General features: G+C 46.5%; 1 protein-coding gene and 1 long non-coding RNA gene across 11 annotated transcripts; one reads left to right on the top strand and one right to left on the bottom strand.

Moving 5' to 3' along the window:
• Window positions 1–1,885: 1,885 nt before the first annotated feature.
• On the bottom strand, window positions 1,886–17,508 carry LOC135970919 (uncharacterized). The gene is made up of 2 exons (XR_010586834.2): window positions 17,038–17,508; window positions 1,886–3,418 (listed from the first exon to the last, which is right to left on the bottom strand). It is a non-coding gene; the product is annotated as an uncharacterized lncRNA (long non-coding RNA).
• Window positions 3,938–24,411, top strand: PRDM8 (PR/SET domain 8). 10 transcript variants are annotated; one of them, XM_045392432.2, is made up of 9 exons: window positions 3,938–4,063; window positions 4,191–4,359; window positions 4,669–4,772; window positions 5,419–5,576; window positions 16,111–16,222; window positions 17,737–17,875; window positions 20,170–20,390; window positions 21,368–21,599; window positions 21,992–24,411. In XM_045392432.2, exons 5-9 carry the CDS (start codon window positions 16,220–16,222, stop codon window positions 23,614–23,616), a joined length of 2,220 nt encoding a protein of 739 aa, XP_045248367.2. In that variant the 5' UTR covers window positions 3,938–4,063; window positions 4,191–4,359; window positions 4,669–4,772; window positions 5,419–5,576; window positions 16,111–16,219; the 3' UTR covers window positions 23,617–24,411. The 10 variants fall into 10 exon arrangements, with proteins under 10 accessions (XP_045248367.2, XP_065401134.1, XP_045248370.2 ...); XM_065545062.1 differs by lacking the exons at window positions 4,191–4,359; window positions 5,419–5,576 and adding an exon at window positions 11,567–11,663; XM_045392435.2 differs by lacking the exon at window positions 4,191–4,359.
• Window positions 24,412–25,864: the final 1,453 nt, after the last annotated feature.

The raw sequence follows: 25,864 nt of genomic DNA, 5'->3' as shown, positions 1-25,864 counted from the left end.
TTATTTTCCAATCAATGCCCTCACTTTAACAGTAGACACCTGGCAGGGCTGTGCATGCATCTTTCATTGCAGGTCAGTCACTTGCATGATAAGAGCTTGCGTCTGTTTTTCCACAATTTTAGCTCTTTCTCTACAGGAGATAAGACTCTCACTTAGTGCAAGCTTAGCAGATTTGAGGCTCAGTATCTGCTTCTGAAGCCAGGAGACAGAATCCCTGAGTTCATCATTTCTTTCATCATTTTGTCCACTGAACTTAGGAGCAACCAACCACCTTCATTATGTTCCTTGTCCACATATGGTCAAAGGTATTACGTATAGAATCAGTAAACTCCTTGCCTCATACACACACACACGGGCTTATTAAGTATTAACTTACACAATCCCATGTCCCACAAAAGGCTGTCTGCAAGCTAAGGAGCAAGGAGACCCCAGTCCAAGTCCCAAAACTGAAGAATTTGGAGTCTGATGTTCAAGGGCAGGAAGTATCCAGCACAGGAGAAAGATGTAGGCTTGGAGGCTCAGTCAGTCTCTCCTCTTCACGTTTTTCCTGCCTGCTTTATATTTGCTGGCAGTTGATTTGATTGTGCCCACCAGATTAAGGGTGGATCTGCCTTCCCCGGCCCACTGGCTCAAATGTTAATTTCTTTTGGCAACACCCTCACAGACACACCCAGGATCAATATTTTGTATCCTTCAATCCAATCAAGTTGACAGTATTAACCATCACATACTATAATAAAAGTTATGAAAATGTAGTCTTCCTTTCTCTCTCACTCTCAGAATATCTTATCATACTGTACTCACCTATTTTCCAACTGCAGAAAGCAGAACTACAGATACAGGGAGACTACTCATCTCTTAATATGATTCATTTGGGCTGAAATCTGTTTCCTCTTGGGTCTCTGAGAATTGCCATATTTTAAAACCTTCTATGTGTATCATGACTTCTAAACCTCATGATAACCCCCCAAGGCATCAACATTAACCCATTTTACAAATGGGGAAATATTACTTAGATAAATAAAATACCCAAAGTCACACATCCAATGAGTCTTAGAATGGGAATTCAAATCCCAGTCCTTGTAACACCATGAGTCATTTTCTTTGTTTCATTTAAATTTGTAAGTGCATTCTAATTATACTACTAATGCAAATACTAATTTCATCTAAATATAAGATAAATTTTACATCAGCTGTCTTCTGAACATATTAAGACCAAGCCCTTATTTTGAAATATTTGATAAAAGTCACAAAGAAACTGCTAAACTCAAGAACAGTATCCCTTTAATCACTATAATGAAAACAGAAAACTTCTTTTTAAAACAATGACAAAACTTGATAAGCTATAGTCTTGTTGGATGTTAACATGAACTCTTCTTTGATCTTCAGTTTCTTTGTCTGACACCCTTGATTGCAACCCAACAACCATCCCCAGTCCCTTATCCCTATCTTTTTATACTTTAAAGGCTAATTTTCCCAGACTCTTTTGCATGTATATGTGGCCAGGTGATCCAGGTCTGCCTAATGAAAGTGAGAGTATGCCTTTCATTGATTAAGCAAACCACAGCTCTTTGCCCCTGTTCCTTTCTTCATGTTTAAAACAATGGTTTGATGCTTGGAATTACAGCAGCTATATTGTGACCACGAGCCAACATATCCAAGGTTGCTAGATTTAGCAAATAAATATATGTAATGGCCCACTAAAGTTTCAATTTTAGATAAAGTACGAATAAATTTGTAGTATATGTCCCAAATAATTTATAACATATACTACAAAGAGTGTAATTGTGTAGGTAATACACACAAACATGTATTATATATATAAACTGAAGAGCCTAAGTTAGAGTCAACTTAAACACCAAATTCCACAAACTGTCAAAACCCTGAGTTTTGTTATTGCTTTATTAAATTGTGAAAGGATAAAAGGAATGTAAAATATGTGTATGGCACAAAGAAAAATAATACACTGAACACTTTGTTAATTGCCACCTAGCCTAAGAAAAAGAACAACCTCAAAGACAATCTCTATCCTGGATTTTGTGTTTAATCATCCTTTGCCATTTTAATAATTTCCTTGCTTTCCTTTGTTCATCTTTATCCCCTCTGAAAATCTAAGAATGGAAATAAGACCTTTGCCTTTTATGATACACTGAAGATAGCCTGACAATCTTCCTCCCCTTAGCCCCCAAATTACTAGGCTAAAGAGAATTATGCAAAATTTAAAACCGGAAGGTGCTCTTCATCTTGATCCTCAGAAAAAAAAACATGACAAAGGTTGACCTTTACAGAGGTAGGTAGGTTTCTAGATAAAAAGAGATACAAGTGACAAACCAAAGACAGAGGGAAATCCTAAACTTAGGGGGTTGAGGTTTTGGTCTTCGTGTGTTTTTAGAGAAGCAACTTCAACTTTCAGGTTTCTGAAAGGGCTCCCTGCTTTTCCTTCAGCTCAGTCCTAGGCAAGCAGACCCCCTGCCCAAGCCTCCCTCCTGAGATCCTGCATATGCTTTCTTGCTAAATGACTCTTAGCACCGTTATCTCCTCACGGGATACATCTGTTGGGTGCCTCGCATCCTCAGCTCCACTTTCATCTCTTCTATCTCAACACATTGTTTCCTCCACTCCTGGTGCCAGGGTGGAAGGAAGCCATCCCGCCCGGCCGCGCTTGGGGATTGGCAGCCAATGAATGATTGGCAGCGGGCATCTCTGTCAGAGCTTTGGCATGCTGCAGAGTAGAAGCCCCGTGCTAATGAATGCCATCTACACCTACCAGATGTGCCACTGGGTGACATGCCAGATCTTTTACATAATGCCATTCTGCCGGACACAAGACAGCTGGGGGGTGGGGAGGGGTGTCTTCTAATGCTTTGGGATCGGAGTAGATCTGGCTTTCCTTATTTTACTTCTTATTCAGACCACCCGCCACCACCCATACACCCAATCAGCTCCCTTTACATTGGGCCAAGGCTCAGGGCATCTCTCTCGGAGACAGTGGCGAAGCAGGAGAGTTTGAGTTCCCAGGACATAATCCCCTGTCCTCTGGCTCTCCTCCATGCTCATCATTTCCTTGAGTTCGCTCCCTGCCTGCATCCAGATTCAGGAAAGGGAAATAGCTTTCAAAATTAAAGAAATAAAAGCACTAATGGGATCTGAAATGAAAGGAAGGAAGGGGAAAAACTACACTTCCCATTCGCGTCCCTAATATTCTCTTCTTCCCTAGTCTGAATGTGCAAGGATGAACTTCCCACACCCCACCCCTTTGGCAGCTTCTGTTCTTTCCTCTTCCACCGTACACAGGAAACGGGAGAGTGTTTATCCCCAAGGGTGATATCCTGTTAGTGCCTGTCCCACGTTCTGGCTGAAGTAGCTGTCTTAAGGTGGAGTCGTCCAAAAATCCGTACCGTTTGGGGAGGAATGTTTCCTGGAGTGGGATGGACAAAGTGGGAAGAGAGGAAAATGAGCAAACCACTTCTGACGGACAGCGTGTGCGTGAGCGTGTAGGAGTGCTTGGGTTGTCCTCGCCCACCCGGCTCTCCATCCCCAGAGGGAGAATGACTGGAGGAGGCTGGTGGTTGCCAGGATGGTCCCCTCTCTTTCCTTAAACCTGCGGATACCGGGCTGCCCTGTAATCCGCGGGACTTGAGAAGGGCAGGCCTCCGCTCCTCCTCCCCAGGGGCCATGACCCTCACACACCCCCACCCCCACCCGCCACACCACCCCTCTCGCGACACACACGCAGTACTCGGGGCGACTGGGCGCCACTCCCACGCCAGAGCCCTGCCCCGCGCCCGCCTGGGGCCGAGCCGCCTGGCCCCTTCTCTTGTACCCCCACCCCCGCCCGCTGCCTAGGCTCCAGATGGCGGCTCCTTGCGCTCGGCTCGCGGCCCCCAGACGCCGCCCGGCAGCAGCCGGCGGTCGCTCCCTCCCTCTCAGCTGCTGCAGCAGAGACCGGGGCCATTTCGCGAGGCGGACGGGCTCCTCGGCAGGCTTGGATTGGGGTGTGAGCGCGGCCGCCGAGGGGCCCGCAGTAGCTGCGCTCACGGGGAAGGAGCCCCACAATCCCCAGGTAAGGAAGCCGCGGGGCAGGCGCAGGGCGGGGAAGGAGGAGCCTGAGCGTGCCGGTACCCAACCCTCTCTCTTTATTGACCTTCCTCCCCTCTGCCCCTTCATCCTGGGCGCGGAGGGCGGAACAGTTTCTGGACCAGAGCACCGGCGAGAAGCAGGGAGCGGCCGCACAGCAGCCAGAAGGGGGCGCCAGCACCCTGGGGCCGGTGCTACCGGATTGGCTCTGCCGGGGCGTTCCGCCCCCGCCCCGGGGAACGGTCCCTCGGCCCCACAGATGCCCCCTTCCGCTGGAAAGCGGTAATGCCCTCCGCCCACAGCTACCACCCCTTCCCCATTTTTCTCAGTTCTAACTGTACTCCTCTCTCGTTTCCTTTTTGCTTCTCTCTCTCTCTCTCTCTCCCTCTCCCTCTCCCTCTCTTCGTCTCTCTATCTTTCTCTCTGCCCTTGTTGTCTTACTTCCCCCTCCCTCCCCGCTTGCACCCCGGCACTTTTCCTTCTCTTTTCTGATCACTGGCGTGGGGGGAGGTTTTGTCGCCTGCCGGGAGGTAGTGTGGAGGGGATGGACCTGTTTCACACTCAGACTCTGGCTCTGGCTCCTCTCCTTAGGTGCCTCCCTGGGTGCTCGCGAAAGCAGCCCTGAGAATGGCAGCTCTCAGAGGTAGAAGTTATTCTTTTCGAGGGACAGGGCACGGCGACTGTTTGATTGGGGGGTGAGTTATGCATTTGGAGCAGCGCTTCCCTGGAATGCAGAGCTGGGGATTTCCCTTGCAAGACGGATGCTTGAAGTTCAGTGGCTTAGTACTGAGCCCCTTTCTCCCACCGAAAAATCATGACAGTCAAGAGTCTCTCTCTCTCTCTCTCTCTCTCTCTCTCTCCCTCTCTCTCTCTGTCTGTCTCTTTCTCTCCCTCTCTACCGCTCTCCAGAACCCTAAAGACAGCCTCCCCGGACAGTCTTCACCGTTTTCTTCAGAAGCAGTTGCGCTGGGGGTGGGGAAGGGGAGGGAAGGGACATTGAAAGGCCGCAGTGGCTGGCATCTCCGGGCCCGTCCGATGTCCTCTCTAATCCCCCAGTGTTCTGGCGCGTGCCCACAGTGCCCCCAGACCCTCCACTCGCCCGTGCGCCGAGGTCGTCGGGTTTTAGACCCAGAGAGCACGTTCCGTAAGCTCCCGGCCCAAATCCCCTCGGAAAAATTAATCACAACGACCAGCGGATGCAAAATGTGTGCCTGTGTTGAGTCTGTCTTTTAATCCCGAACGTAATTCTAAAAAGCAGCATCAGACAAGAGCTTTATTAATCCCTTACACGAGCAAATGCGATCTCTGACCTACTAGACTTGTTTTCCTGCAATTTCACAGTTAGCCTCGCTAGAGGAATGTGCAAGGACAGAAGGGAAACTGAGGAGACCCGTGGCTCATTAGCGAAATAATAGGGTGCTCTTCAATAAAAATGCGGTCCTGAAGTGGAGTAGACTCACCGGCAAGGAGCCCGGAAAGTCGACAGGGGCGGCGGCAAAGTGAGTGATGGGGATTGGAGAAAGGGGTAGGATTGGAGGAAGGGCCTCAGGCACAGTGTGGTTGGGAGCTGGAGTGGGAACCCAGTTCTGTCTCTTCCGAAGGCTTAGGACCCATGTGACTTAATTTACGGACTGTCCCCTTTCGAGGGCACTAGGACAACTGGAGGGGCGCACCTGCCATACGGATGAGTTCAGGGTTTGATCTCTTGGGGCCTGTTTCTCACACTTGAGATTTCACTATCATGTCGTTCAATTAATCACATTTCCCTTCTCCCATTTTATTCAAAACCATCTTCCAGTTCCCTCATAATCGTAATTTGCGTCATTGCCTTTTATCGTTGATGAATTAGGAAGCCGAAAATGATAATGGAGGGTCAGGCCAATAAATTAGCTTTAGGAACAGACAGACGGACGTCCGAGGTTGCTGCATGGGTGGGCACTGTGGCCGGGGCCACCGTCGCTGCGGCGCTGCGCAGGAAGGGGTTAAGGAAAAGGCGCTTGGTACTGGCTGAATGGAGAGATCCACTCTGAAATAAAGCCGGTGGGCACAAGGGAAAACTTCTCACTGCACTAAGTGGAGAGACTCCTGTGACGCTTAGCTTTTCCCGTTTGGTATAGAAAAGGAAGGACTGGTTTGGTATAATAATGGAGAAAAAGGAAGGCTGGGGTAGGATAAGAGTCAGACTCCTGTTTCTTTCAGAGGCCTCCCTACTAGTGGGTAAACAGGTTTAAAGTATGGGCCTTATTAGGAGCCTGTTTTTTTTGGGTTTTTTTTTGTTTTTTTTTTCCAGAACTGGAATGTTAGATTTACTTTTGCATCCTTTCCTTCCTCTTTCCACTTACCTACTGGTCTGAAAGAGGGAAGAAAGAAGGGAAAAAATGAGGGAGGAAGGAAGAGAGGGGAGAGAGAGAAGGGGGGGAGGAGAGAGAGAGAGAGAGAGAGAGAAAGAGAGAGAGAGAGAGAGAGAAAGAGTGTTAAGATCAGATCAGTTAACTCCCTGGCCAAAAAGGAAAGTTGCTAATGTGGAGTTCTCCCTGCCCTCAAAGCAGCAGCAGCTCTGGGCGAGAAGGGTCTCCTCTTTTCTCCCTTCATGAAATCGATCACGCCTCCAGAGGGCTGAAGGAGAGCACTTTGCCACTCTTCACAGCTACACCCTGGCCTCTTTAGCTTTCAATTGAAAACCAATTAAAGGTTTCTATAAATCTGTTAGTGCCCTTTTATCTGGGGACCCCTGATGCATGCGATATTGCCCTTTAGATGCCTCTTCCGTGTTTTGTTTTACAATTGTTTTATCAATATAATGCAGCCTTTCTTCTCCTGTCTCTATAGATACAGATACACAAGGAAAACCAAAGCTATTCAGGCTCCTCATTTGTCCAGCAGCCTAACAGTGGTGCCCTTTCTCTGCTGCTGCTTTCCCTGCTTCGGGAGCAGCAGTTATGGTAGAAGCAGATGGCTACTGATTGGGGGAGCTTTGTGGCTCTAATACTGAATACTTTATGGAAAAGGACTTTATCATGCTTCGTTGGGCAGAGGAACAAGGGATGAGATTTATGGCCAGGAAAAATAAATCTTTTTCCAAGTTGTGGCTCCTTCTCACCAATGTCTCCTTTGCCCCCCGGGGTAGAACACTGAGGAATTGGTTTTATTTTATTCTCCTTTTTGCTAATGGAACCTTTTAGTCAGGATAGTGGACTAAGAGCTAGAACTTTACAAAATACCCCAGGTTGTGGCTATATCAGCATTCTCTGCCCTCAGGAAAAAAAAAAAAAAAAAAAAAGCAGAAGAACATCATTTTGAATGCTGTTTCAGGCCATGTTTTCTTGGATGTCCTCTTAGTTGATGGGTAAAAATATCATTGTCCATTATTTTATTATCTATGAAGAACAGAAAAGAAGGATGATACTGGTGTTGAAGGAGAGGGGGAAATGATGGGGCATTTGGTGATGCAGGTATGCTTCTCTACTTTGAGAGGGTCTGAGCTGTGAAGATAATTAGGGGATGTCTGCGAATTTAGGGTTTGGGGCTCCAAATTGAATTTCCAAGGTTTGGGGAATATACAGAGTCCAACCCTATACTGGAGGCCTAATTCGCCCCAAGATAGTGCATATCGTTTCTCTTTTCTTCTCTTCACCTGAGTTTTACTTCTCTAACTTCTCTTGAGTCAGGTTTACTCCGTGTCTGTTGTTGGGTTGTGCCCCTCCTCTATATGCAAAGGGATGCAACCTCTGGCTCCTCCAGTCCTCAGAGTCTTTTCTTCTAGAGTAATGTCACGCCCCCTTCCTGAGATCTATAACATAAAGTCACACAGAAATGCTCCTATAGAGCCCCAAATGCCTACTGGCAACCTGGCACCAAGAGATGGTAGTCAATCCCAACTCTGGGTCTCCATTCCCATTTCAGACAGACTCTTTGTCTCCTTGATTTTTGAAATGTCATTTTCTGTTCAAGAAACATTTGTTGAGTGTCTTCCATGTTCCAAGTCCCTTTTCTCTGCCTTTTCAATTCTTTTACCTTGTACCTAAACACTAAAGAGAAAAGGCCAGGAGGACAGGCATTCAACTTCCACTAGGGTCCCCTAACTTTCTGCCACAAGCTACTTCCTTCCAACTCTCCAGGCACTACCACCCCACACACTGACATACATCTTTGCATCTTGTTTCTCTCCAAAGAGGAAAAAAAGTGGGAGGAGAGAGCTGAGATTTTTAAAATTCTATTTACCCAGCATTCCAAAGCAGAGGACACTGAGATGCTTTAAACTTTGGGCATTTATTTCGTGCTAGGCTGAATGCTCTGCCAGCCTCATCACACTTAATTCGCATGCTGATCCTTTAAGTATGATGTTATTGATGTTAAATATTATAATATCCCTATTTCACAGATCCCCCTGCTTCACAGGAACCAAAAGCATAGAGATGCTAACTAACTCAAGCAAGTGGCCTAGCTGGGATCTGAACCCAGGCTTGACCTGCAATATTCATAGCCACTCTATGAAACAGATGTTGTCTTTACTATTTTACAAATGAAGATACTAAAGTTCAGAGAGGTTAAGTGATTTGCTCAAACACACAGGTAGGAGATTATAGACCCAGGGTTGAGACCTGAGTGTTCAAAATCCCAAATATCAAACTCTTAACCACTGCCTCTTGGATCCTTCAGAAGGAAGAGCAACTGGGAACCCACAACTGACCGGTATTACCTGATCCCCAGTCCTAGACTGGGCGGAAAGTTTCACATAACGTGAGACGGTGGGCGTGGGGAAAATGTAAATCTCCCGTTCAGGGCTGCGCCTGCGCGGAAGCGGTGTAGTTTAGGAGAAGGAGGCTCCGCTGGGCTTCGCGAGCTAGACAGGGGGCTCCGTCTGTCATGCGGCCCACAGTGCTCCGCTCGAAGCCAGCGTACGGGCGCTGGAACAAGGAGTAAGGGGAGCCACAGGGGGAAACCGCCCTGCACGAAGCTCCAGTGCCAATGGTGTAGCTGCTGCCTCCGGGCACTAGTTACCTCGTCGTGCCAAGCTCCAGTACTTGGGCGTGTAGGCGAGGGCTGGAGCCATCCACCCGGTCCGCATCTGAGCCACAGCCCTTCACAGGAGTGGGGAGGTCACGCGCGCTGTAGGAGGCCCAGAGCCCTGGTCAGCGTTGGGAGGCCCGGTCCTCCAGGTTTCTCTGCTCACCCCCAGACCTCGGCTTTTGGCCGCGATGCTGGAGTTTACCATTAACGTGTTCACATGCTTCTCATCCCACGGAGTCGCCCGGATGAGTCTTTAACTGCCTGACTTACCCGCGTTTCTAACGTGGCGCCGCGACCCTGACCCTTCGCACCTCCACCAGGCCTAAAGAAAGAACTCGCAAGATGGGCATGGGAGGATGGAAGTCAAGTATCAATCTACCAGGCCGGCCTTCCGCAGCAAACTGATTGCTCTTCCATTAAACCTGGGGTGGGGGTGGGAGGTGCGCGGCGTGGGCGGGGAAGGAAGGAAGGGATGACTGCCTTTCCTTCCGTTTCGCCCTAGAAACTTCGGGAAATCCTCAGCCCTCGCTGGGTCACTTGGAAAGTGGGTGGACAATACAGTTCCCAGTTTTCTAATAAGGAAGCAAAGGCAGTGTTAGTAACAATAGGCAGCTCTGAAATGCGCATTTAGTATGTACCAAGCCTTGTTCTCTGCTTGCTAAGTATCAACTCAGCCCTAACTTTATGAAAAGGGTCCCTTTTATGCCCTCAGTTCACAGATGAAGGACTGAAGTACAGTCCGGTTAAATTACCTGGGGGGGCCTGGGATTCGAACCCATGCAGTCTTGGTTCCCCTATGGAGTTGTGGGCTTTCCTGAGCCTGAATTGTTGGTCCTTCTTCTTGGGTCAGTTCTCCAGACTTCTAAGGAGAATGTTCATTGATGAAAGCATTGAGACCATCTCGTGTCCAAGACTGAAATGAAACTAGCCCGGGCTTTTGGAAGTGATCCCTTACCATCTGCTCAGCAACTGGCTTTCCAAAGCGCGTTCGCCCTCGTTCCCTTAGAGTCCTCACTGCGATCCGGGAGGCAGCTCTTGCCAGCTTTAGTTCAACCGGAGGAAAACCAAGGCTGAGGTAGGTCACCGGCAGCCCAGCTAGTAAAAAATGGGAACACAGGCTCCTGCCCCGCAAGACGAGATCAGGCGACCAGCTGCTCGAGGTCGTGCACAGAGGCAGGGAGACAGGGTGGTGGAAAGAGTGTTAGGTTCCCGGAGACCCCGCCCTTGGGACGCCTTTCCGCAGGTAAAGTGGTCACCTAGCGGGAAGCAAGTGATGGCGTTAATTGCCGATGGAAGGCTAAAGAACAAGGGAAATGTGGCGGGCCTTTGGGAACTGCATTTCCTCCCTGCTTCGCCCAGGGTTCATCTGGAGCGTACCAAGCGCGCAGCTTGGCCCTACACTGCCCCACATTCACGGTTTGTGCACTGTGCCCCTACAAGGGCGACGCCGGGCAGATGATGGCTTGTTTTGTTCTGCCCTGGTCGCCTCCTGTGTCAGGGCTCTGCACTCTTTGGTGAATCAGCTCAAATGATGTGATCTGTGTCTGCGCCTCCTGACACTGTGGGGGCGTTGCCCTCCTTGGATCTCTCCCAGGGAAACCTGGTTTGCCCACATCGAAGTCCCTCATTTGACCTTCTCTGCACTCTTAGTTCTGTGGCTGTACCTTTCACTAAGACATCGGCACCGGACAATGTAGACATCAAGAAATGTTCGAGTCTAGCAGGCACTTCTGTGCCTTGTCTTGCTTCCCAAACTCAGGACTCAAACTCAGCTATGTGGGGCCTTGAAGAGGAGCCGCTAATTCAGTCCCGCAGGTTAAAAATAAAACTCGTTGCACTCAGTGCGTTGGCATTGGCTTTCTCGAGGGTATTTTCAAAAGTTCAGGGGAACCCCACTTATCTGGAACACAGATGTCTTAGGACTTCAGTTTTAAACTGACTTTAGAATATAGATAATGCTGTGGGGTAGCTGATCACACACACAAGATATTAGATAGTAACATTATACTCAGGATATATTCTTTACAACTCTATTCAATTTGCTCCCTTGGGACCAACTGCTGTCCTGAATGATTTCACACAAACTATTTTCTCGATACCATCTTACATGAAAACATCCAAAAAAGAGAACTGGCTTCTTAATGGACAAGCATCCAAGTAAAATGACAGTCCTACAACTTATTTTTAATTGATGCCTTTGACAACATTCACCCCAACCTTCTTAAACACACACCCATACCCATATATGCATAGAGGACCATTTCTGCTCAGGTATAAAGTTATTCAGGCCTAAGTTAAATTCTAGGCCTAGCAAATCTCACCATCTAGGTCATTATATTCAACATGTTTATTCTTAGGAATTTATGAGTGTTTTATTTAGCAATTCTGGGTATTATTTCTTTTAAAAATATGAGTTTTCATTTAAACTTCCTTAAAAGGAGATTATGAATAATATCATGGTTACTATATTACATTACAGATACTATCACATCAGCCTGGGAGGCAGCTTTTCACTCGCAAGTTAAAGAGAACACATATGTTGCAATCCTTGCCTATTCTTGCCTCCACTTCATAATGTAAGTCCAGAAGTGTTTATAGTAGTCATGATGTTGCTGCATTTGTGACATGTTGATCTTTGATTTTTTTTTAGGAGACCACGTTTCCAAGTATTAGCAGTGAGGAAAGACTGACATTGGTAGCTTTCAAGTGTTTGTGAAAATCTTCTGAGAACTAACAGCTTTTCATATAATGTTTTGGGAGACATCCCCCATTGATGCTAAATTAATATCCCTGGATTAAATCATAGAACACCTGGGATTAATTGAACTGAAATCATACAGTTTTCACTCAGAGTTCAGTTGGCAATATGAGCAAGGGAGCAGTTCGGGAGGATAATTTGTGAAGAAATTGAACCATATTTCCAAGACTTTTTAATACAATGTGAATCATCACTATTGTGGCTCCTAACTGGTATATACTTCTCAAATCCTCTCTGTCTGTCTCTTTCTTCCTTTCTTTTTACTTTCTTTGTCTTGCTTCTCTCTTCCTTGAGAAAATGAAACCTCTCTCTCTTTGGGCCTCAGGAAAGTGTACCATGGGTTTATTCCAAGTACTGGACATTTGTGTCCCCTGCCTAGACCCCTTTCCCAGAAGAGCCATGCTTTCTGCTGCTTTTTCCCCAGCAGCCCAAATTCTCACAGTCCGTGCCTCAGAAAGCTAACTGGGATTAGATGCCAAGAAGTGTATTCTGCCCAGGATATATATGCTGTGTGTCTATCATTGCCTGTTTATTTAACTCAGGAATTACAATCCACCTAAAACAGAGAGGAAAAGGGTGGCACAGAGTTACTGAATCTTGGGATGATGTCCATTCTCCTGGCTGTGTGAAGAAATTTGATGTAGAGCCTCTCAATGTTGTCACATTCCCAAGGCCTAGAGTTAGACTTCTCAAATTCTCATTTGAGACTGCTGGACACCAATTTGAGACTGCTAGACATCCCCTGATCCCCAGTCTGCCTAAAAACCCTGACCCAGAGGGTAAGGAGGTTCAGAGTGACTGATGGAGACGTGGCTACAACCAGTCAACCCCCCTCACACTGAGATGCATTCAAATGGTGTGGTGTCTGAGTCTAGGAAGGACTTTGGAACCTATGGATTTGACAAAAATCCAGGTCTTTTCTTGCCAGATCATTATACACTCATCTTGGGAGAAGTATAGAAGTTGGGAGAATCCAGGGGGTCAAAATAGTGGATATTGGATTTGGTTCAGAGGTCACACTCACACAGATGAGTATGAGGCACTTATTTCATATCTCTTGGTAGTTTTGCACAATGTCACTTCGGTTTGCTAGCCCATCTAAAAGTCATAGTCAGAGGCCATTAAGCCAGTTGACTACAACCCAGATCCAGGAGAGGAAGAGAGTAACATATAGCTTTCAAAGACTATCCCATTCTCAGCTGAACTCCAACAGAAGTGTAAGTAAAACTTGGGAACACTCAGAGAGAAAGTTTTAAACTTGAGAAAGGTAGATTATCATTGTAATGATAATGGTGGTAGTAGTAGCTACAGGAGCAGCAGGATTTAAAGCTGGACTATTTATGAGGAAAAGCCCAAGAGAGAAAAGTGTGAGTCAGGAGTAATGATCCCTACAGTTGGGATCCTGAAGTCCTTCCTCACAGGCTACAAAATTACCCAACTCTAAGTCTCTGGCTTTCCCAGGGTCAGCCTGGAAAACATTTGCTTATGTAATACCCAGTGAGCCAACTACAATACTTAGTGTGAGGAACAGACCCAAACTGAGTTTGCAGTGTATACTTATAAAAAACAAGTACCCCTCCCCACATCCCACTCCTTCACATCATTGTTTATCCAACTCAGAAGCATGCCTCTTCTCACCAAGATGTAAAACAAACAAACAAACAAACAAACTCCTCTGGGTCTTTTTACAAAACCCACCATGTATCATTCTCTTGATAAAGGCAAAGTGGTAGAAAATGAGTTAACAACCCTCTGAACAACATTTTTTGCACAGGCCTGGTGTTTTTCTTAATTGACCAGCCCATCATTTCTGTTTCTCTTTCATGTACAAGTAGTCAATAAGGTTTATCCCCTAAAAAGTTCCTTATTTTGAATGGTGAGGCTAGGTAATGCAATTCTCCTCCTTGAAGATCTATTCTCTGCCTCCCTCAACCCTCAAAGCCCCTTCCAGAGACCTCCCTGTGGGAAATTAATAAGCTTAGGAAGGAGCTGCCACTGTCTGCTCCATTAGCATCCTCTTATCTTCCAGTGTGTGGGTTTTTTTCCCCCCTTTCACCATGAATTGCCATACTCTTTTGACAATCAAGCCTTTGCTGGCGTAGTGCTTTGGCAATAGAGTTAGAGGTGGGTAAGCCAGAACCTAGAAAGATATAGAAAAAGAAAATCAGTATGTTTTCATTCTCATAGGATAATAATCTTTGTGTGAATTATTCTTGGAGATGTTACCTGCCTCTTATCAAAGAAGTTGAAATATTTTGGGCTCCATTTTTCAACCCTGGGAAGAAAAAGGGTATTCCCATTCTAATACTCACTAAGAATTAAAATTCCCTTTCTTACCCTTCCTCCACCCTCTCACTTTGGTCATAAAAGGCACCTCGGGTATCATTTATCAACCTCTCTCCAGCCCACTCTTCCAAAATAACACTACAGTTTCCTACATGTGTATTTTTGCCAGGACTCCAAAGAGCCTTGCTAAAGTGGAACAAGGTGAGCATGCCCACTCTTCATTGTCATTCTTCTAATTACTTAATTGGAAATAAAATCCTAGGGAAGAGAGCTCCAAATATATGCATAAACCCATTGTTCCATGTGAATTACATAAAACTGTTGACTAGGTACATTTTTATAGTACTGTCTGAGGCTGAATAAATGCCTCAACCCTTCATTTAGTATCAGTGAATTCCAGTAAGTATTAATGCAGAGTGATTTCAAAGTAGTTTATGTACCATTTTAGCCCATAAATTTCTACAGGAAAAAAAATAATTTGTAGATTTTCTTTATCCCCTATTAATGATTGTCATTTAGGACATTTATATTACCAAGCAAAATGTGTACCACTTAAATTACTAGAAAACTCTCCAAGTAAGAACTTTGATTTAATCTTACTTATATTGTTTTGTTATGTCAGTTATTTAACTCATAATAAGAAGGGTAGGTCAGATTCATAAAATGTGAGAAATTCTGATATTTAAGGATCTTTATCTGAAAGCAGTAGGAAAAACATTAATTAGAGGTTAAAAAAGTAAAACTGAAATGAAGCATCTGTTGGCCAGTTTCTCAATAAATCACTCCCTTCTCAGATGTATAAAATCGTCGCTGTTTTCTAGCTTGAGACTTAAAAAGGTCAAGCTGTTCCACCCTGAACTTAAGTATCAAAAACATTATTTTATACAAACTGGAGTCAAGGTTTTAGTACCTCAAAAGAAACATAGTTTAAATGGTCTCTATATCTAATAAGAGAAAGGCCAGGCACAAGAAAAATGCCTTCCATTTAGAGTTTATTTTCTAAATGTCCACATTCTGGAGTAGAGGCTTATATATTTACAATATGTAAGGTAATTTTTTAATGCTTTGCATGGACAGATGACTTTTCCTGAAAGATAAACTTCCAATGCTCTAAATAACAGCAAAAGAAAGCACTAAGGAGTGTTCTGTTCAACAGATTAATGAAATTATGTTCTTAAACACCATTCCTCACACACCATATTGCATTTATCAGTCTGTAGTTTCTAAGGGACCGCATGACTCTCTTATGGCTACTTTTCTTTATTAACTGGAAGTTGTTTACAACCATGCCTCTTCTGCCCTTTACTTTTCTTCTTTCTTCTACTCGGAATTAACTTACGTTTCTGGCCACTATTCTTCAAACCTGAGGTTTATTTTCCAGATGTTTGAGACATTATTTTCACATTTCTAATTCTTCCACCCATTCTTTAAAGAAGTATTAGGGGACAGTGTGTCCATGCTTTTGTGTGTGTGTGTGTGTGTGTGTGTGTGTGTGTGTGTGTGGAGAGAGAGAGAGAGAGAAAGAAGTGAATCTAGTATTCAGTGGAGCAATCAGTTATAAGACAATTGGTAGCTCAGTACAGCTGCAGATTCTTATATACAGACATGTAAGAGAGCCCTCATTGCACTAAGCCTTGATCATTAGGAGTCACCCTTAGCTGAAGTACATAAAATTGCACATAGCCAAAGTACGTAAAACTGCACTTCAAGAAGCTTTCTTTGAAAAGTCAGTAGCTAACCTGAAAACTAAGGAATTCCCCCACTTTCTCTCAAAATATGGGGATTTGACAGCCCTTCCTTCTGTGAATTTCAGCTTAGTTCTAGGCAGCAATTCAGAACTTGCATGGGGTACTGACCAGAAAAGAGAAGGAAACACACACACACACACACACACAGGGGCGGGAGGGGGAGAGAGAGAGAGGGAGAACAAGGAAGAAAATGAACTTCATGGGAAAGTCCTTGCACTTGTTTCTCCTCAGGAAAATCCTCCCCTGGCCTCCTGGGACTGCAGTCACCAGGCTGTCCAAGCCTCCATACTCCACTGAGTTCCAGAGAAGGGTCTCAAAGCTGGGAGAGGATCAAACTAACATGGTAAGCTGCTTTTTGCCAACTCCCCAAATACATTATTTCAACAACAACAACAAGGAAAAACAACACCAAGGAGGCTATCTCCTTAAGTTGTGGTTGTACCTCCTCCACTTTAGCCAGCTGCACAATCCGATTTATCCTAATGCTGACAGATTGCCCACTTCAAAGTAGTGGTGGTGTGGGTGGGGCTGAAGAAGTTGAGAAACAATCTATACCACTCAAAGGCCTTTCTTCCCTTAGGTGTAGAGAATTGAACTGTGAAAAAGAAGCCCGAGATCCCCCAGCGAAATGGTGTTGCAGCCCCGTTGAAGGAGTCAACTTGCAGGCTGTTAAAGACCTCAAGTCATTAGCATCAGCTGCTGCACTAAAGGGGCAAGTCAGCGCCTCTAAGTGGCTTAGCGCACAAACGAGGCTCCCGAGACGGCCTTGGCAACTCCATCCCCTCCTCCACCACCCGCTGGATGCGAAAAGCTTTCCGGAGCCCATCTTGATAATCATTTTTATTTTGAATCACCCTTGCCTCGCAACCCCAAGACCTCAGAGTGCCAACAGCACCCATTATAGGACTCCCTCTGGGGCTGTGCAGATTCTGCACGAAGCAGAGGGCAAAAAAAACCACAAACAAACAAACAAAAAAAACAGGAACTGTTTGAGTCCACTAACCTGCGCTCTTCCCACCAACCTCCGGCACCCCACCTCCGCCCACGTACCCGTGTCCTGGGACTGGGAGGTACCGTTATGTCCCCTTCCGAGGTCTGGTGACATTCTCACTCCAACCTCATCTCCCGAGCCATGGGAAGGCTGAGTCAAGTTCTTACCAAAGCGCATCCTTTCTGAATTTTGCAGGGGGAAGCTTGGTAGTGTTGGTGCTCCTGAAGAGAGACGACGCCCCTTTATCAACCTCAGGCAACTAGCGGCGCAAATCAGCGGTGGCTCCAGGGCTAGAGTATCCCTGGGGCTAACCGCACCCCTCTCCCTTTCACGGAACGTGGACTCCGGGGAAATACGCTCGGGGTCCGCACGCGCTGGGTGTCCAGCTCTCTGTCATAGCTTCTCCAAGTGCCTAGTGAAACGGGGAAAGGCCCTCTCCAATCCTTTTGGTACCTTCCTTTCCAATCCTGAAACGATTTTCCCCTCCTAGCCGTCCCAGAGGGCCCGAGCTTTAGGAAGAGGCGGGCCGGGACGCTCTCTGAGAGGCGTTGCCACCCGGGGTAGGCGCTCATGATCTGCGGGGCGCGGGCAGGCCGGGGGAAAAAGCTGCGAGGCAGGCGGCGCCGGAGGGAGCTCCTGGCCCAGCAAAGAGTTAAAGGGAGGGGACGTGGGCTGTCACGCGTCATTGGGCAGATTATGTGCAGCAAACAAAAAGTGTGTGTCTGCGTGCCAGTCAGTCACTGCATCGGGTCCATCTGTACAACTCTCTCCGTTTCTCCGTCTCCCTCTCTCTCTCTCTCTCCCTGCCTCCCTCCACCCCCCAATCTTTTTCTCCCCATCTCTCCATCTCTCTCTTATCTCTTTAGGAAAAGCCTAAAAGACGGCAACACCAACACCTCTTGACATGGAAATACACTGATACAATAGGCAAAAAGAAACACTCGATTGCATCTTCCGGGTTCCAGGTGGCCTTATTTGGTAGAGTCTATACTGACCTTATTCCTGGTAAGTCTATTTGCATTGATGTGGGAGGGGGATGGGAGGAAGGCAGTTTGGTGGAAAGAGTAGAAAATTTTGTCTTCCGTCTCCTTATTATCCAGAAGAGAGAGAAAAATAATTCTTGAGGGGCTCTCTACTGCCAGGAATATTGTACAAAAGGAGGAGCGGGTGGGGAGCACTTTGCCGGAGAAGCCAGGGACTGGGGAGCGCGCGGCCGCCAGACAATGCCTGACTAGAGGGACGGGCTAGCGGCGGGCAGCAGCGACCGGCTTTCAGAAAGCCCCGCCGGCTCTGGGGCATATTCCCAGGGCAGGCGGATAAGAACCTGGGCCCAGAGCGGGGCACGGAGCTGTGAAACGTTGGGTGGCAAAGGCGACCGCACGCGGGCGGGCGCTCCTAGGCTCTTGCCCAGCAGTTATTGTGATGGGCTTGAGGCTCGTGGCGGCTGGCGCGGCGACTCCGACCGCTATTAGCGCGGCGGAGTGAGGACCTTTTCACCGTATTGTTAGGTAGAACTGCATTTTAATGACTGTGTCCCTGCTGTTGCCCGAAGTGACGGGGGCGACCTCCCAGCACAATGAAATGCTTGTGTGAAAGAGATTTTTAAAAGGAAGAGAGAAATTGGGGCATAAAACGCTGAATTGAAGGAAATTGAAAAGAGGAGAATAGGATTCCGTTGAAAATGAGATGAGAGGTTATGGGTTTTTTAAAATGTATTTTAATTTGAAATGAAAAATCAGGATGTCTACCTTGTATGGGGTAAAAATGTCCAGGGATAGATGATGTAGAATAATAAAGTTTCTTCTTTATGGATATTTTCCCTTATTTCTGCTGTCTGGTAGATACAGCCCAACACTTGACATTTGGGGGATGCAAGAGGATGAATGGAAAATGAGACGAACCAAAGTTTTAGGCTATGTTAGCTGGAATGGGGGGGAAAAAGCACACCTTGTAGTCACACGTGTAAGGTTAATTGGTTAATATAAATTAAAATAAAAACAGACGTCACTGATATTATTCCATAATGAACAGCTTTGCAGGAAAAGAATTAGATCTACTCTTTCCTGTTACTTTAATTATACAAAACATACATAAATAATTGCCAACGGTGACATTATCAGGGAACAACAAACTTGGAGGAATCTTTTGATTAGTTTGAAATACTAAGCAATGCAGCTAGTCCAAAGCTAGTTAAAAAATTTAAACACCTGTTTCTTTTTTTCTTTTTTCTTTTTTTTAATGATAAGTCTTGTATGGGGTGTCCAGAGGAAGGAAAATGTCCCTTTATGACAGCTTAATAGAGAACCCTCCATTGGGGCATTACTTTCTAAATTGCTGTGGATTAAACAGCTGGAGAGCCCACTGAGGAGTGCTCAAGGAGGGCTGCCCCCTCTTGCCCAAAAAGGGTCATATGGGGTAGGGGGAGTGAAAATTTACCAGTCATTACACACAGTATTTCAGACTGGGGACACTTTAGGCCTGTCCTGTACCTGCTCACTTCATGAGCTACATGTGACTCAATCCACCCCCTTGTATAACAAGGTAACCGGGATTCACTCTCATCCATAAATAAGCATGTCCAGAAAAAAAATTACCTCTGCTTGCTGCTTTTAATTAAAGCCTCAGAGGAACAGTGTTGGATTATGGTAATGAGCAGACATACGTCCCTTCTTGTAGGCTGCAGAGAAAGGTTAGCTGACACAGAATTAGTGGCCCTGACACTCCACTTGAAATCCATTCGCCATGCTCCGCTGTCTCCGCCTGCTCACTAACGCTGCTCCCCTCTTTGGAAGAAAAGGAAAAAATCAGCTCCCGGGCACCCAGTTCAATACATAGGCAGAGGCACTTTTCCCCAAGGGTTAGAAGTTTCTTTCAGTAAGGGAAGTCTATAGGCTGGTTAAAATATATGTGCGTGTGTGTGTATAATATATAAATATATATATAATATATAAATATAATATATATATAATATATATTCTGCCTTGAACTTCACCTCCAAAACCTACCCAATCCAACATCAAGGTAATGCAAAAATGATCTAGTCTTTCCAGCCCTTTCTTTTCTTTCTTCTAAGCAGTCAGCTCCAGATTTCCCACTATTCTAATTATTTTAACAAGTATCTCTTAGTTTTCATCTTTAAAATATGCCATGTTTATCTCCTATAATTTTGAAATAAGAGCTATGCAAAAATCAGGCAGGTGCAAGGAAAATCTGCCTAGTATTTGAACAGTTCTGCCTAGGTTAATGGCAGTAGAAGCAGTATTGTAACTCACTTTCTTGTGCTGTGTGTCTATCTCCAGTGATGGAGGATACAGGCATCCAGCGAGGCATCTGGGATGGAGATGCCAAGGCTGTCCAACAATGTCTGACAGATATTTTTACCAGCGTTTACACCACCTGCGACATCCCTGAGAATGCTATATTTGGTCCCTGTGTCCTGAGCCATACTTCCCTATATGACAGCATAGCTTTCATAGCTCTCAAGTCTACTGACAAGAGAACAGTACCTTATATCTTTCGGGTAAGTCTCCACTGGAGCTGTGTAGGTGTATGAGGGTAATGTCCTGTTGGAAATGGACTAAAAATAATTCTAATGACAAGTGGAGATAGGTTTTGCCTGTGGAAAATGCAATAAAGCAAGCAATCCATTTCACACATCAAAAATTAGAAAAGGAAAATTAAACTCAAATTATTGTCAACTGATTTTTTGCAATAAATGACAAAATTTGATTTGGAATGTTAGAAATATCTAAATCAGTGCTTCAGTTCTGGTTTATCTGGTTTATCCTAAACTCTGGGAGATTTCACTGGGGCGGAGGCTATTTGCATACTAACTAGTTTCTGCAAGTTCTTTGACAAGTATTGGGTACATTTGCCTTCCATTTGAGGAGGCTACTTCATCCCCTAAATATTAGTTTCTTTGGTAATATTAGCTAGTGCCCAGAGTTTGTATTTAAGTAAAAATGTTAATGGTTTTGATAGTAAAGCATCATTAAATCCATATGTCTGAATTGGAAGATAAAAGGCCTCTCATTTCCTATTCTTCTTTACAAAGAAAAGCTATTAATTGTTCGAGCCAGGATTTGGAACATGATTGCCATAGCGTAATTTCTAAGATTTAAGCTTGCTTTATTTCTGAAACAAACAAAATTCTCCATACCTTTGTAATGTGGGATAACTTAGAAGTAAACTCTCAAGACGTTAACACTAAATTCTAAGAAGAAATTTCCTCATTTAGTATTCAACCAATATATAAAAACGGTGACTTAAATGATCTGTATGATTGATGCAGTGTTTCAAAAGATGGTTATCTTGCCTACTGGTTACAAACATGAGGACAGGTCCCAGCTTGGGCCAAATTTTTGGAAGCGTGGTCTCAGATAATTTTTGGAAAAGAATAACATAGAAGAAATGGTCTTGATTCTTCTGATTTCATTCTCTCATGAGGGTCCCTCTCCCCTCTCCTTCTTGTCTTTTTTCATCTATTTCAAACCGCAGGTAGACACCTCAGCAGCAAATGGTTCCTCAGAAGGTCTCATGTGGCTGCGGTTGGTCCAGTCGGCCAGAGATAAGGAAGAGCAGAACCTTGAAGCCTATATAAAAAACGGACAGCTGTTTTACCGCTCTCTTCGCAGGATTGCCAAAGACGAGGAGTTACTAGTTTGGTACGGGAAAGAACTGACTGAGTTACTCTTGCTCTGCCCCTCTAGATCCCACAACAAAATGAATGGTAGGTTGGCTCGCGACCGGCGTGTGGGCCCTTAACTAGCGGGGGAGAGACGCAGGGAGCGGCAGGGGCTCACCCGGCGCGTTGGCGCGTCTTTCTTCCCTTTGGGTGTCTCATAGGAAGATTCTGAGATATAGTTCGGAATGAAGCTAAACAGATAGGTGAAGATAAAGCAAGGAAACTTGACTTGTTTGCTGTATTCCCCCCAAATCAGGAGGGAAAGTTAGATCAGGTTGGTCATTCTTTTCTCAGGCACTCAGGCCCTGAGAAATGAAGGTGGATTTGTCAAGGGGATGGTGGCAAACTGGCTTGGGGGCGATGCTGAGTAATCATGTGGTGTGCGTGTGTGTGTGTGTGCGCGCGCGTGCGTGTGTGTGTGGTGTTTGCTCACTAAGCAGGGTCGTCCCCTTACACATGCCTGGAATGCAGCCAACGTTTCCAGTTTGAGTTCCCCTATGTGGCGCATCTGCGTTTCCGCTGCCCCAAGAGACTTCACAGCGCTGATGTAAGTCCCCAAGACGAGCAAGGCGGCGGCGTGGGCACCAAGGACCACGGGGGCGGCGGCGGCGGCGGTGGCAAAGACCAGCAGCAGCAGCAGGAGGCACCTTTAGGCCCGGGTCCCAAGTTTTGCAAAGCCGGTCCCCTCCACCACTACCCAACCCCCTCCCCCGAAAGCAGCAACCCACCCGCTGCCGCCGGCGGCAGCAGCGCGAAACCATCCACAGACTTCCACAACCTGGCCAGGGAGCTGGAAAACTCCCGGGGAGGCAGCAGCTGCTCCCCAGCCCAGAGCCTCAGCAGTGGTAGCGGCAGCGGCGGCGGCGGCGGCCACCAGGAGGCGGAGCTGAGTCCCGACGGCATCGCCACGGGCGGCGGCAAAGGAAAGAGGAAATTCCCGGAGGAGGCGGCGGAGGGCGGCGGTGGCGCGGGTCTGGTAGGCAGCCGGGGCCGCTTCGCAGAGCGGCCCCTCCCGGCCTCCAAGGAGGATCTGGTGTGCACACCGCAGCAGTACCGAGCTTCGGGCAGCTACTTCGGCCTGGAAGAGAACGGCCGCCTCTTCGCGCCGCCCAGTCCCGAGACGGGCGAGGCGAAGCGCAGCGCCTTCGTGGAGGTGAAGAAGGCGACCCGCGCGGCCGGCCTGCAGGAGGAGGGGACCGCCGACGGCGGGGGCGTCGCCTCCGAGGACCAGGACGCTGGCGGCGGCGGCGGCGGCTCCTCCACACCCGCGGCCGCGTCGCCGGTAGGCGCCGAGAAGCTGCTGGCTCCGCGGCCCGGGGGCCCGCTGCCCAGCCGGCTCGAGGGCAGCAGTCCTGCGAGGGGCAGCGCCTTCACTTCGGTGCCGCAGCTGGGCAGCGCGGGCAGCACGGGCGGTGGGGGCGGCACGGGCGCCGGGGCCGCGGGCGGCGCGGGCGGGGGCCAGGGCGCCCCGTCGGACGAGCGCAAAAGCGCCTTCTCACAGCCAGCACGCTCCTTCTCGCAGCTGTCCCCGCTGGTGCTGGGCCAGAAGCTGGGCGCGCTCGAGCCATGCCACCCCGCCGACGGCGTGGGCCCCACCAGACTCTACCCCGCCGCCGCGGACCCTCTAGCGGTGAAGCTCCAGGGGGCCGCGGACCTGAACGGAGGTTGCGGGTCCCTGCCTAGCGGCGGCGGGGGCCTACCTAAGCAGAGCCCCTTCCTGTACGCCACCGCGTTCTGGCCCAAGAGTTCCGCTGCCGCTGCAGCCGCAGCTGCTGCGGCGGCCGCGGGGCCTTTGCAGCTGCAGCTGCCCTCGGCGCTCACGCTGCTGCCGCCCTCCTTCACCTCGCTGTGTCTGCCGGCGCAGAACTGGTGTGCCAAGTGCAACGCCTCCTTCCGCATGACCTCCGACCTGGTGTACCACATGAGGTCGCACCACAAAAAGGAGTATGCGATGGAGCCCTTGGTGAAGCGTCGGCGAGAGGAGAAACTCAAGTGCCCCATCTGCAATGAGTCCTTCAGGGAGCGCCACCACCTCTCCAGGCACATGACCTCGCATAATTGACTCGGAAAGGACCCCAGCTTTCCGCGCGCGCGCACGCACAGTCAAGCCACCTGCAGGAATAAACACGCGAGAACATCCACCGCTTCCTTGCACCCCGAAACACTGCACAAAGACACATACATTCACCACTCCCCCCCAACGCGCACACACGTCCTCCTCTTCCGGGAACTTCATTCAACTATTTACCGGGGACACACACACCCACCCACACACACACACACACACACACACACACACACACACGAGCCAGGATGGTGGATTTTTGATTGGGTGGGTTGTTTGAGGGGGTTTTCTTTTGAATGCACGCATTTTCACTTTCCCCAAAACAAAGGTACATTTTTAAAAATGTCATATATTGCAACATATTGATGCATTTGTCATACGTTTCTACTTAAATTATTAAGCACTTACGATTTAGATGTAATAATTGTATGTAAGGGCAAAATTTATTTTAGATATAAAGTAAAGGAGGAGGGCGAGATGCTTTCTGCATTTCTTGATGATAGTTTGTGTTCTTACAAAAATAAACAAAATGAATAAAAAGGGGTCGCCATTCACTTTGAGTTTCCAGGGGGAAGTGCATGTATAATGAAATGGTTATGGACTTCAATGAAGAATGTCATCAATTATGTAAATATGTATCTCCTTTTAATACAAAGTGTAATTTTGTGCCAGTGAAATGGAGTCTGAATAGTTATGTGTTTCTTTTATCCCTGGAAATATTTATTAAACTTTATAGTTTATCGGAGTATGTTGGATGCTTTGACAATAAATGACTATTTTCTTCAAAGCAAATATTTGGAAAGTTTTTAAATTTTATTGTTGTAACTAAGGACTATACTTTGAGTAAATGTCATTTATTTTCACTGAATTCCTGAAAAGAAGGGAAGAAACAGCATAAGAGAGGAATGATAAACCTGGCACCATTTGCATTTATTTACTGTAAGCCAATTTTGAGCCTAAAAGAAGGTAAGTTTTTATTATCACTTCGAAAATATTTAGCTGGAAAGTGTTGCACCTCTTGATCAAAGACAAATCATTTAGACAAAGATGCCTGCCATGCAGCTAACCTGTCACTGGGACACCAGCATTCTTTTCAGCAGCAGGATAATTAGAATCTTCACAAATGGCCTGAGACAAACAATGTTCAGGCTGGGATCTGTGAGACCAGATGAAAAGCCCACTTTAGGTTCTACTAGTGATGGCTACATGGAAGGGTATCTTGTACTCTAATGTCATTACAATGGCATTCTGTCATAATCTATTTAGAGATCCTGTGGGGGAGTTTCCCTAAAAACCAAGGTGAAATGACCATAGTTTGATCATGGTCTATGTATTGCAAGGCCCAGCTTTCCTTATAAAGGCATTGACAACTGCATAGCCTCTGCAAAAAAAGTGTCCTGAAATGTTATAATACAGAAAAACCTGACAATTTCCCTCCTCTTTCTACTCTTCCCTCTATGAAAAGTACTTCTGTACTCTTTACATATTGATAATAATTCTTAGTTAAATATTGAGTGTACAAAGTCTAGGTGTATGTGATGCGACCAGTAACCATTAGACATAAAACCAAATGAACAATGATCCTTTAGGCCTTAGGATAGCATGCACTTAATCCATAGGCATCTTCATAGTCACTCTGGAAACAGGCACTACAGTGGTTTAGCTATCACAGGAGTTGTGTCATTTTTCCCCCCCTTTCTTCACATCCTGAAGACTCTCCCCTATATAGGAAGATGGATACTTGTGAAAAGGTCTGACATGGGAAGTTGTAGACAAGGTCTCATTACAGGCTTTGCAATGGTTTTCCCTAACAGGATATTAAAGCCTTCATTATTTTAGGACCTCTACAAAGCAAGTTATGATTAGGGCAGGGAGCAGGTTAAGAGTAAGTACAGAGCAAAATGATGTACCTATTGGGAATGTGACCTAGATTGCTAAAAAAGCAGGTGGGGTTCTTTAAGATCATGCAATTTTTTTTTTCTTTCTTTCTTTCTTTCTTTTTTTTTTTTTTGCTACATTTCTTTGAGGCCTGCTCTCAGTTTTCCTAGGCAACATGTGGATGATCAGAAACACTAATCCCCAGCAAGACGTGGTGAGAACAGTCCAAAATTCTAATTCTACCTCTGCTATTCACAACTAGTGTGACCCTGCATCTTTGTTGACATAATTTGATTTATTTGCAGCTTGGTTTTCTCATCTGTAAAATAAGCAAAGCAGGTTCTACTATTTTCTGAAAGCACTTCTA

This window comes from Macaca fascicularis, chromosome 5, assembly GCF_037993035.2.
Source record: "Macaca fascicularis isolate 582-1 chromosome 5, T2T-MFA8v1.1".
Classification (NCBI taxonomy): Eukaryota; Metazoa; Chordata; class Mammalia; order Primates; family Cercopithecidae; genus Macaca; species Macaca fascicularis.
The sequence above is the reverse complement of the archived record's forward strand: the minus strand, read 5'-3'. Positions and strand labels throughout refer to the sequence as shown.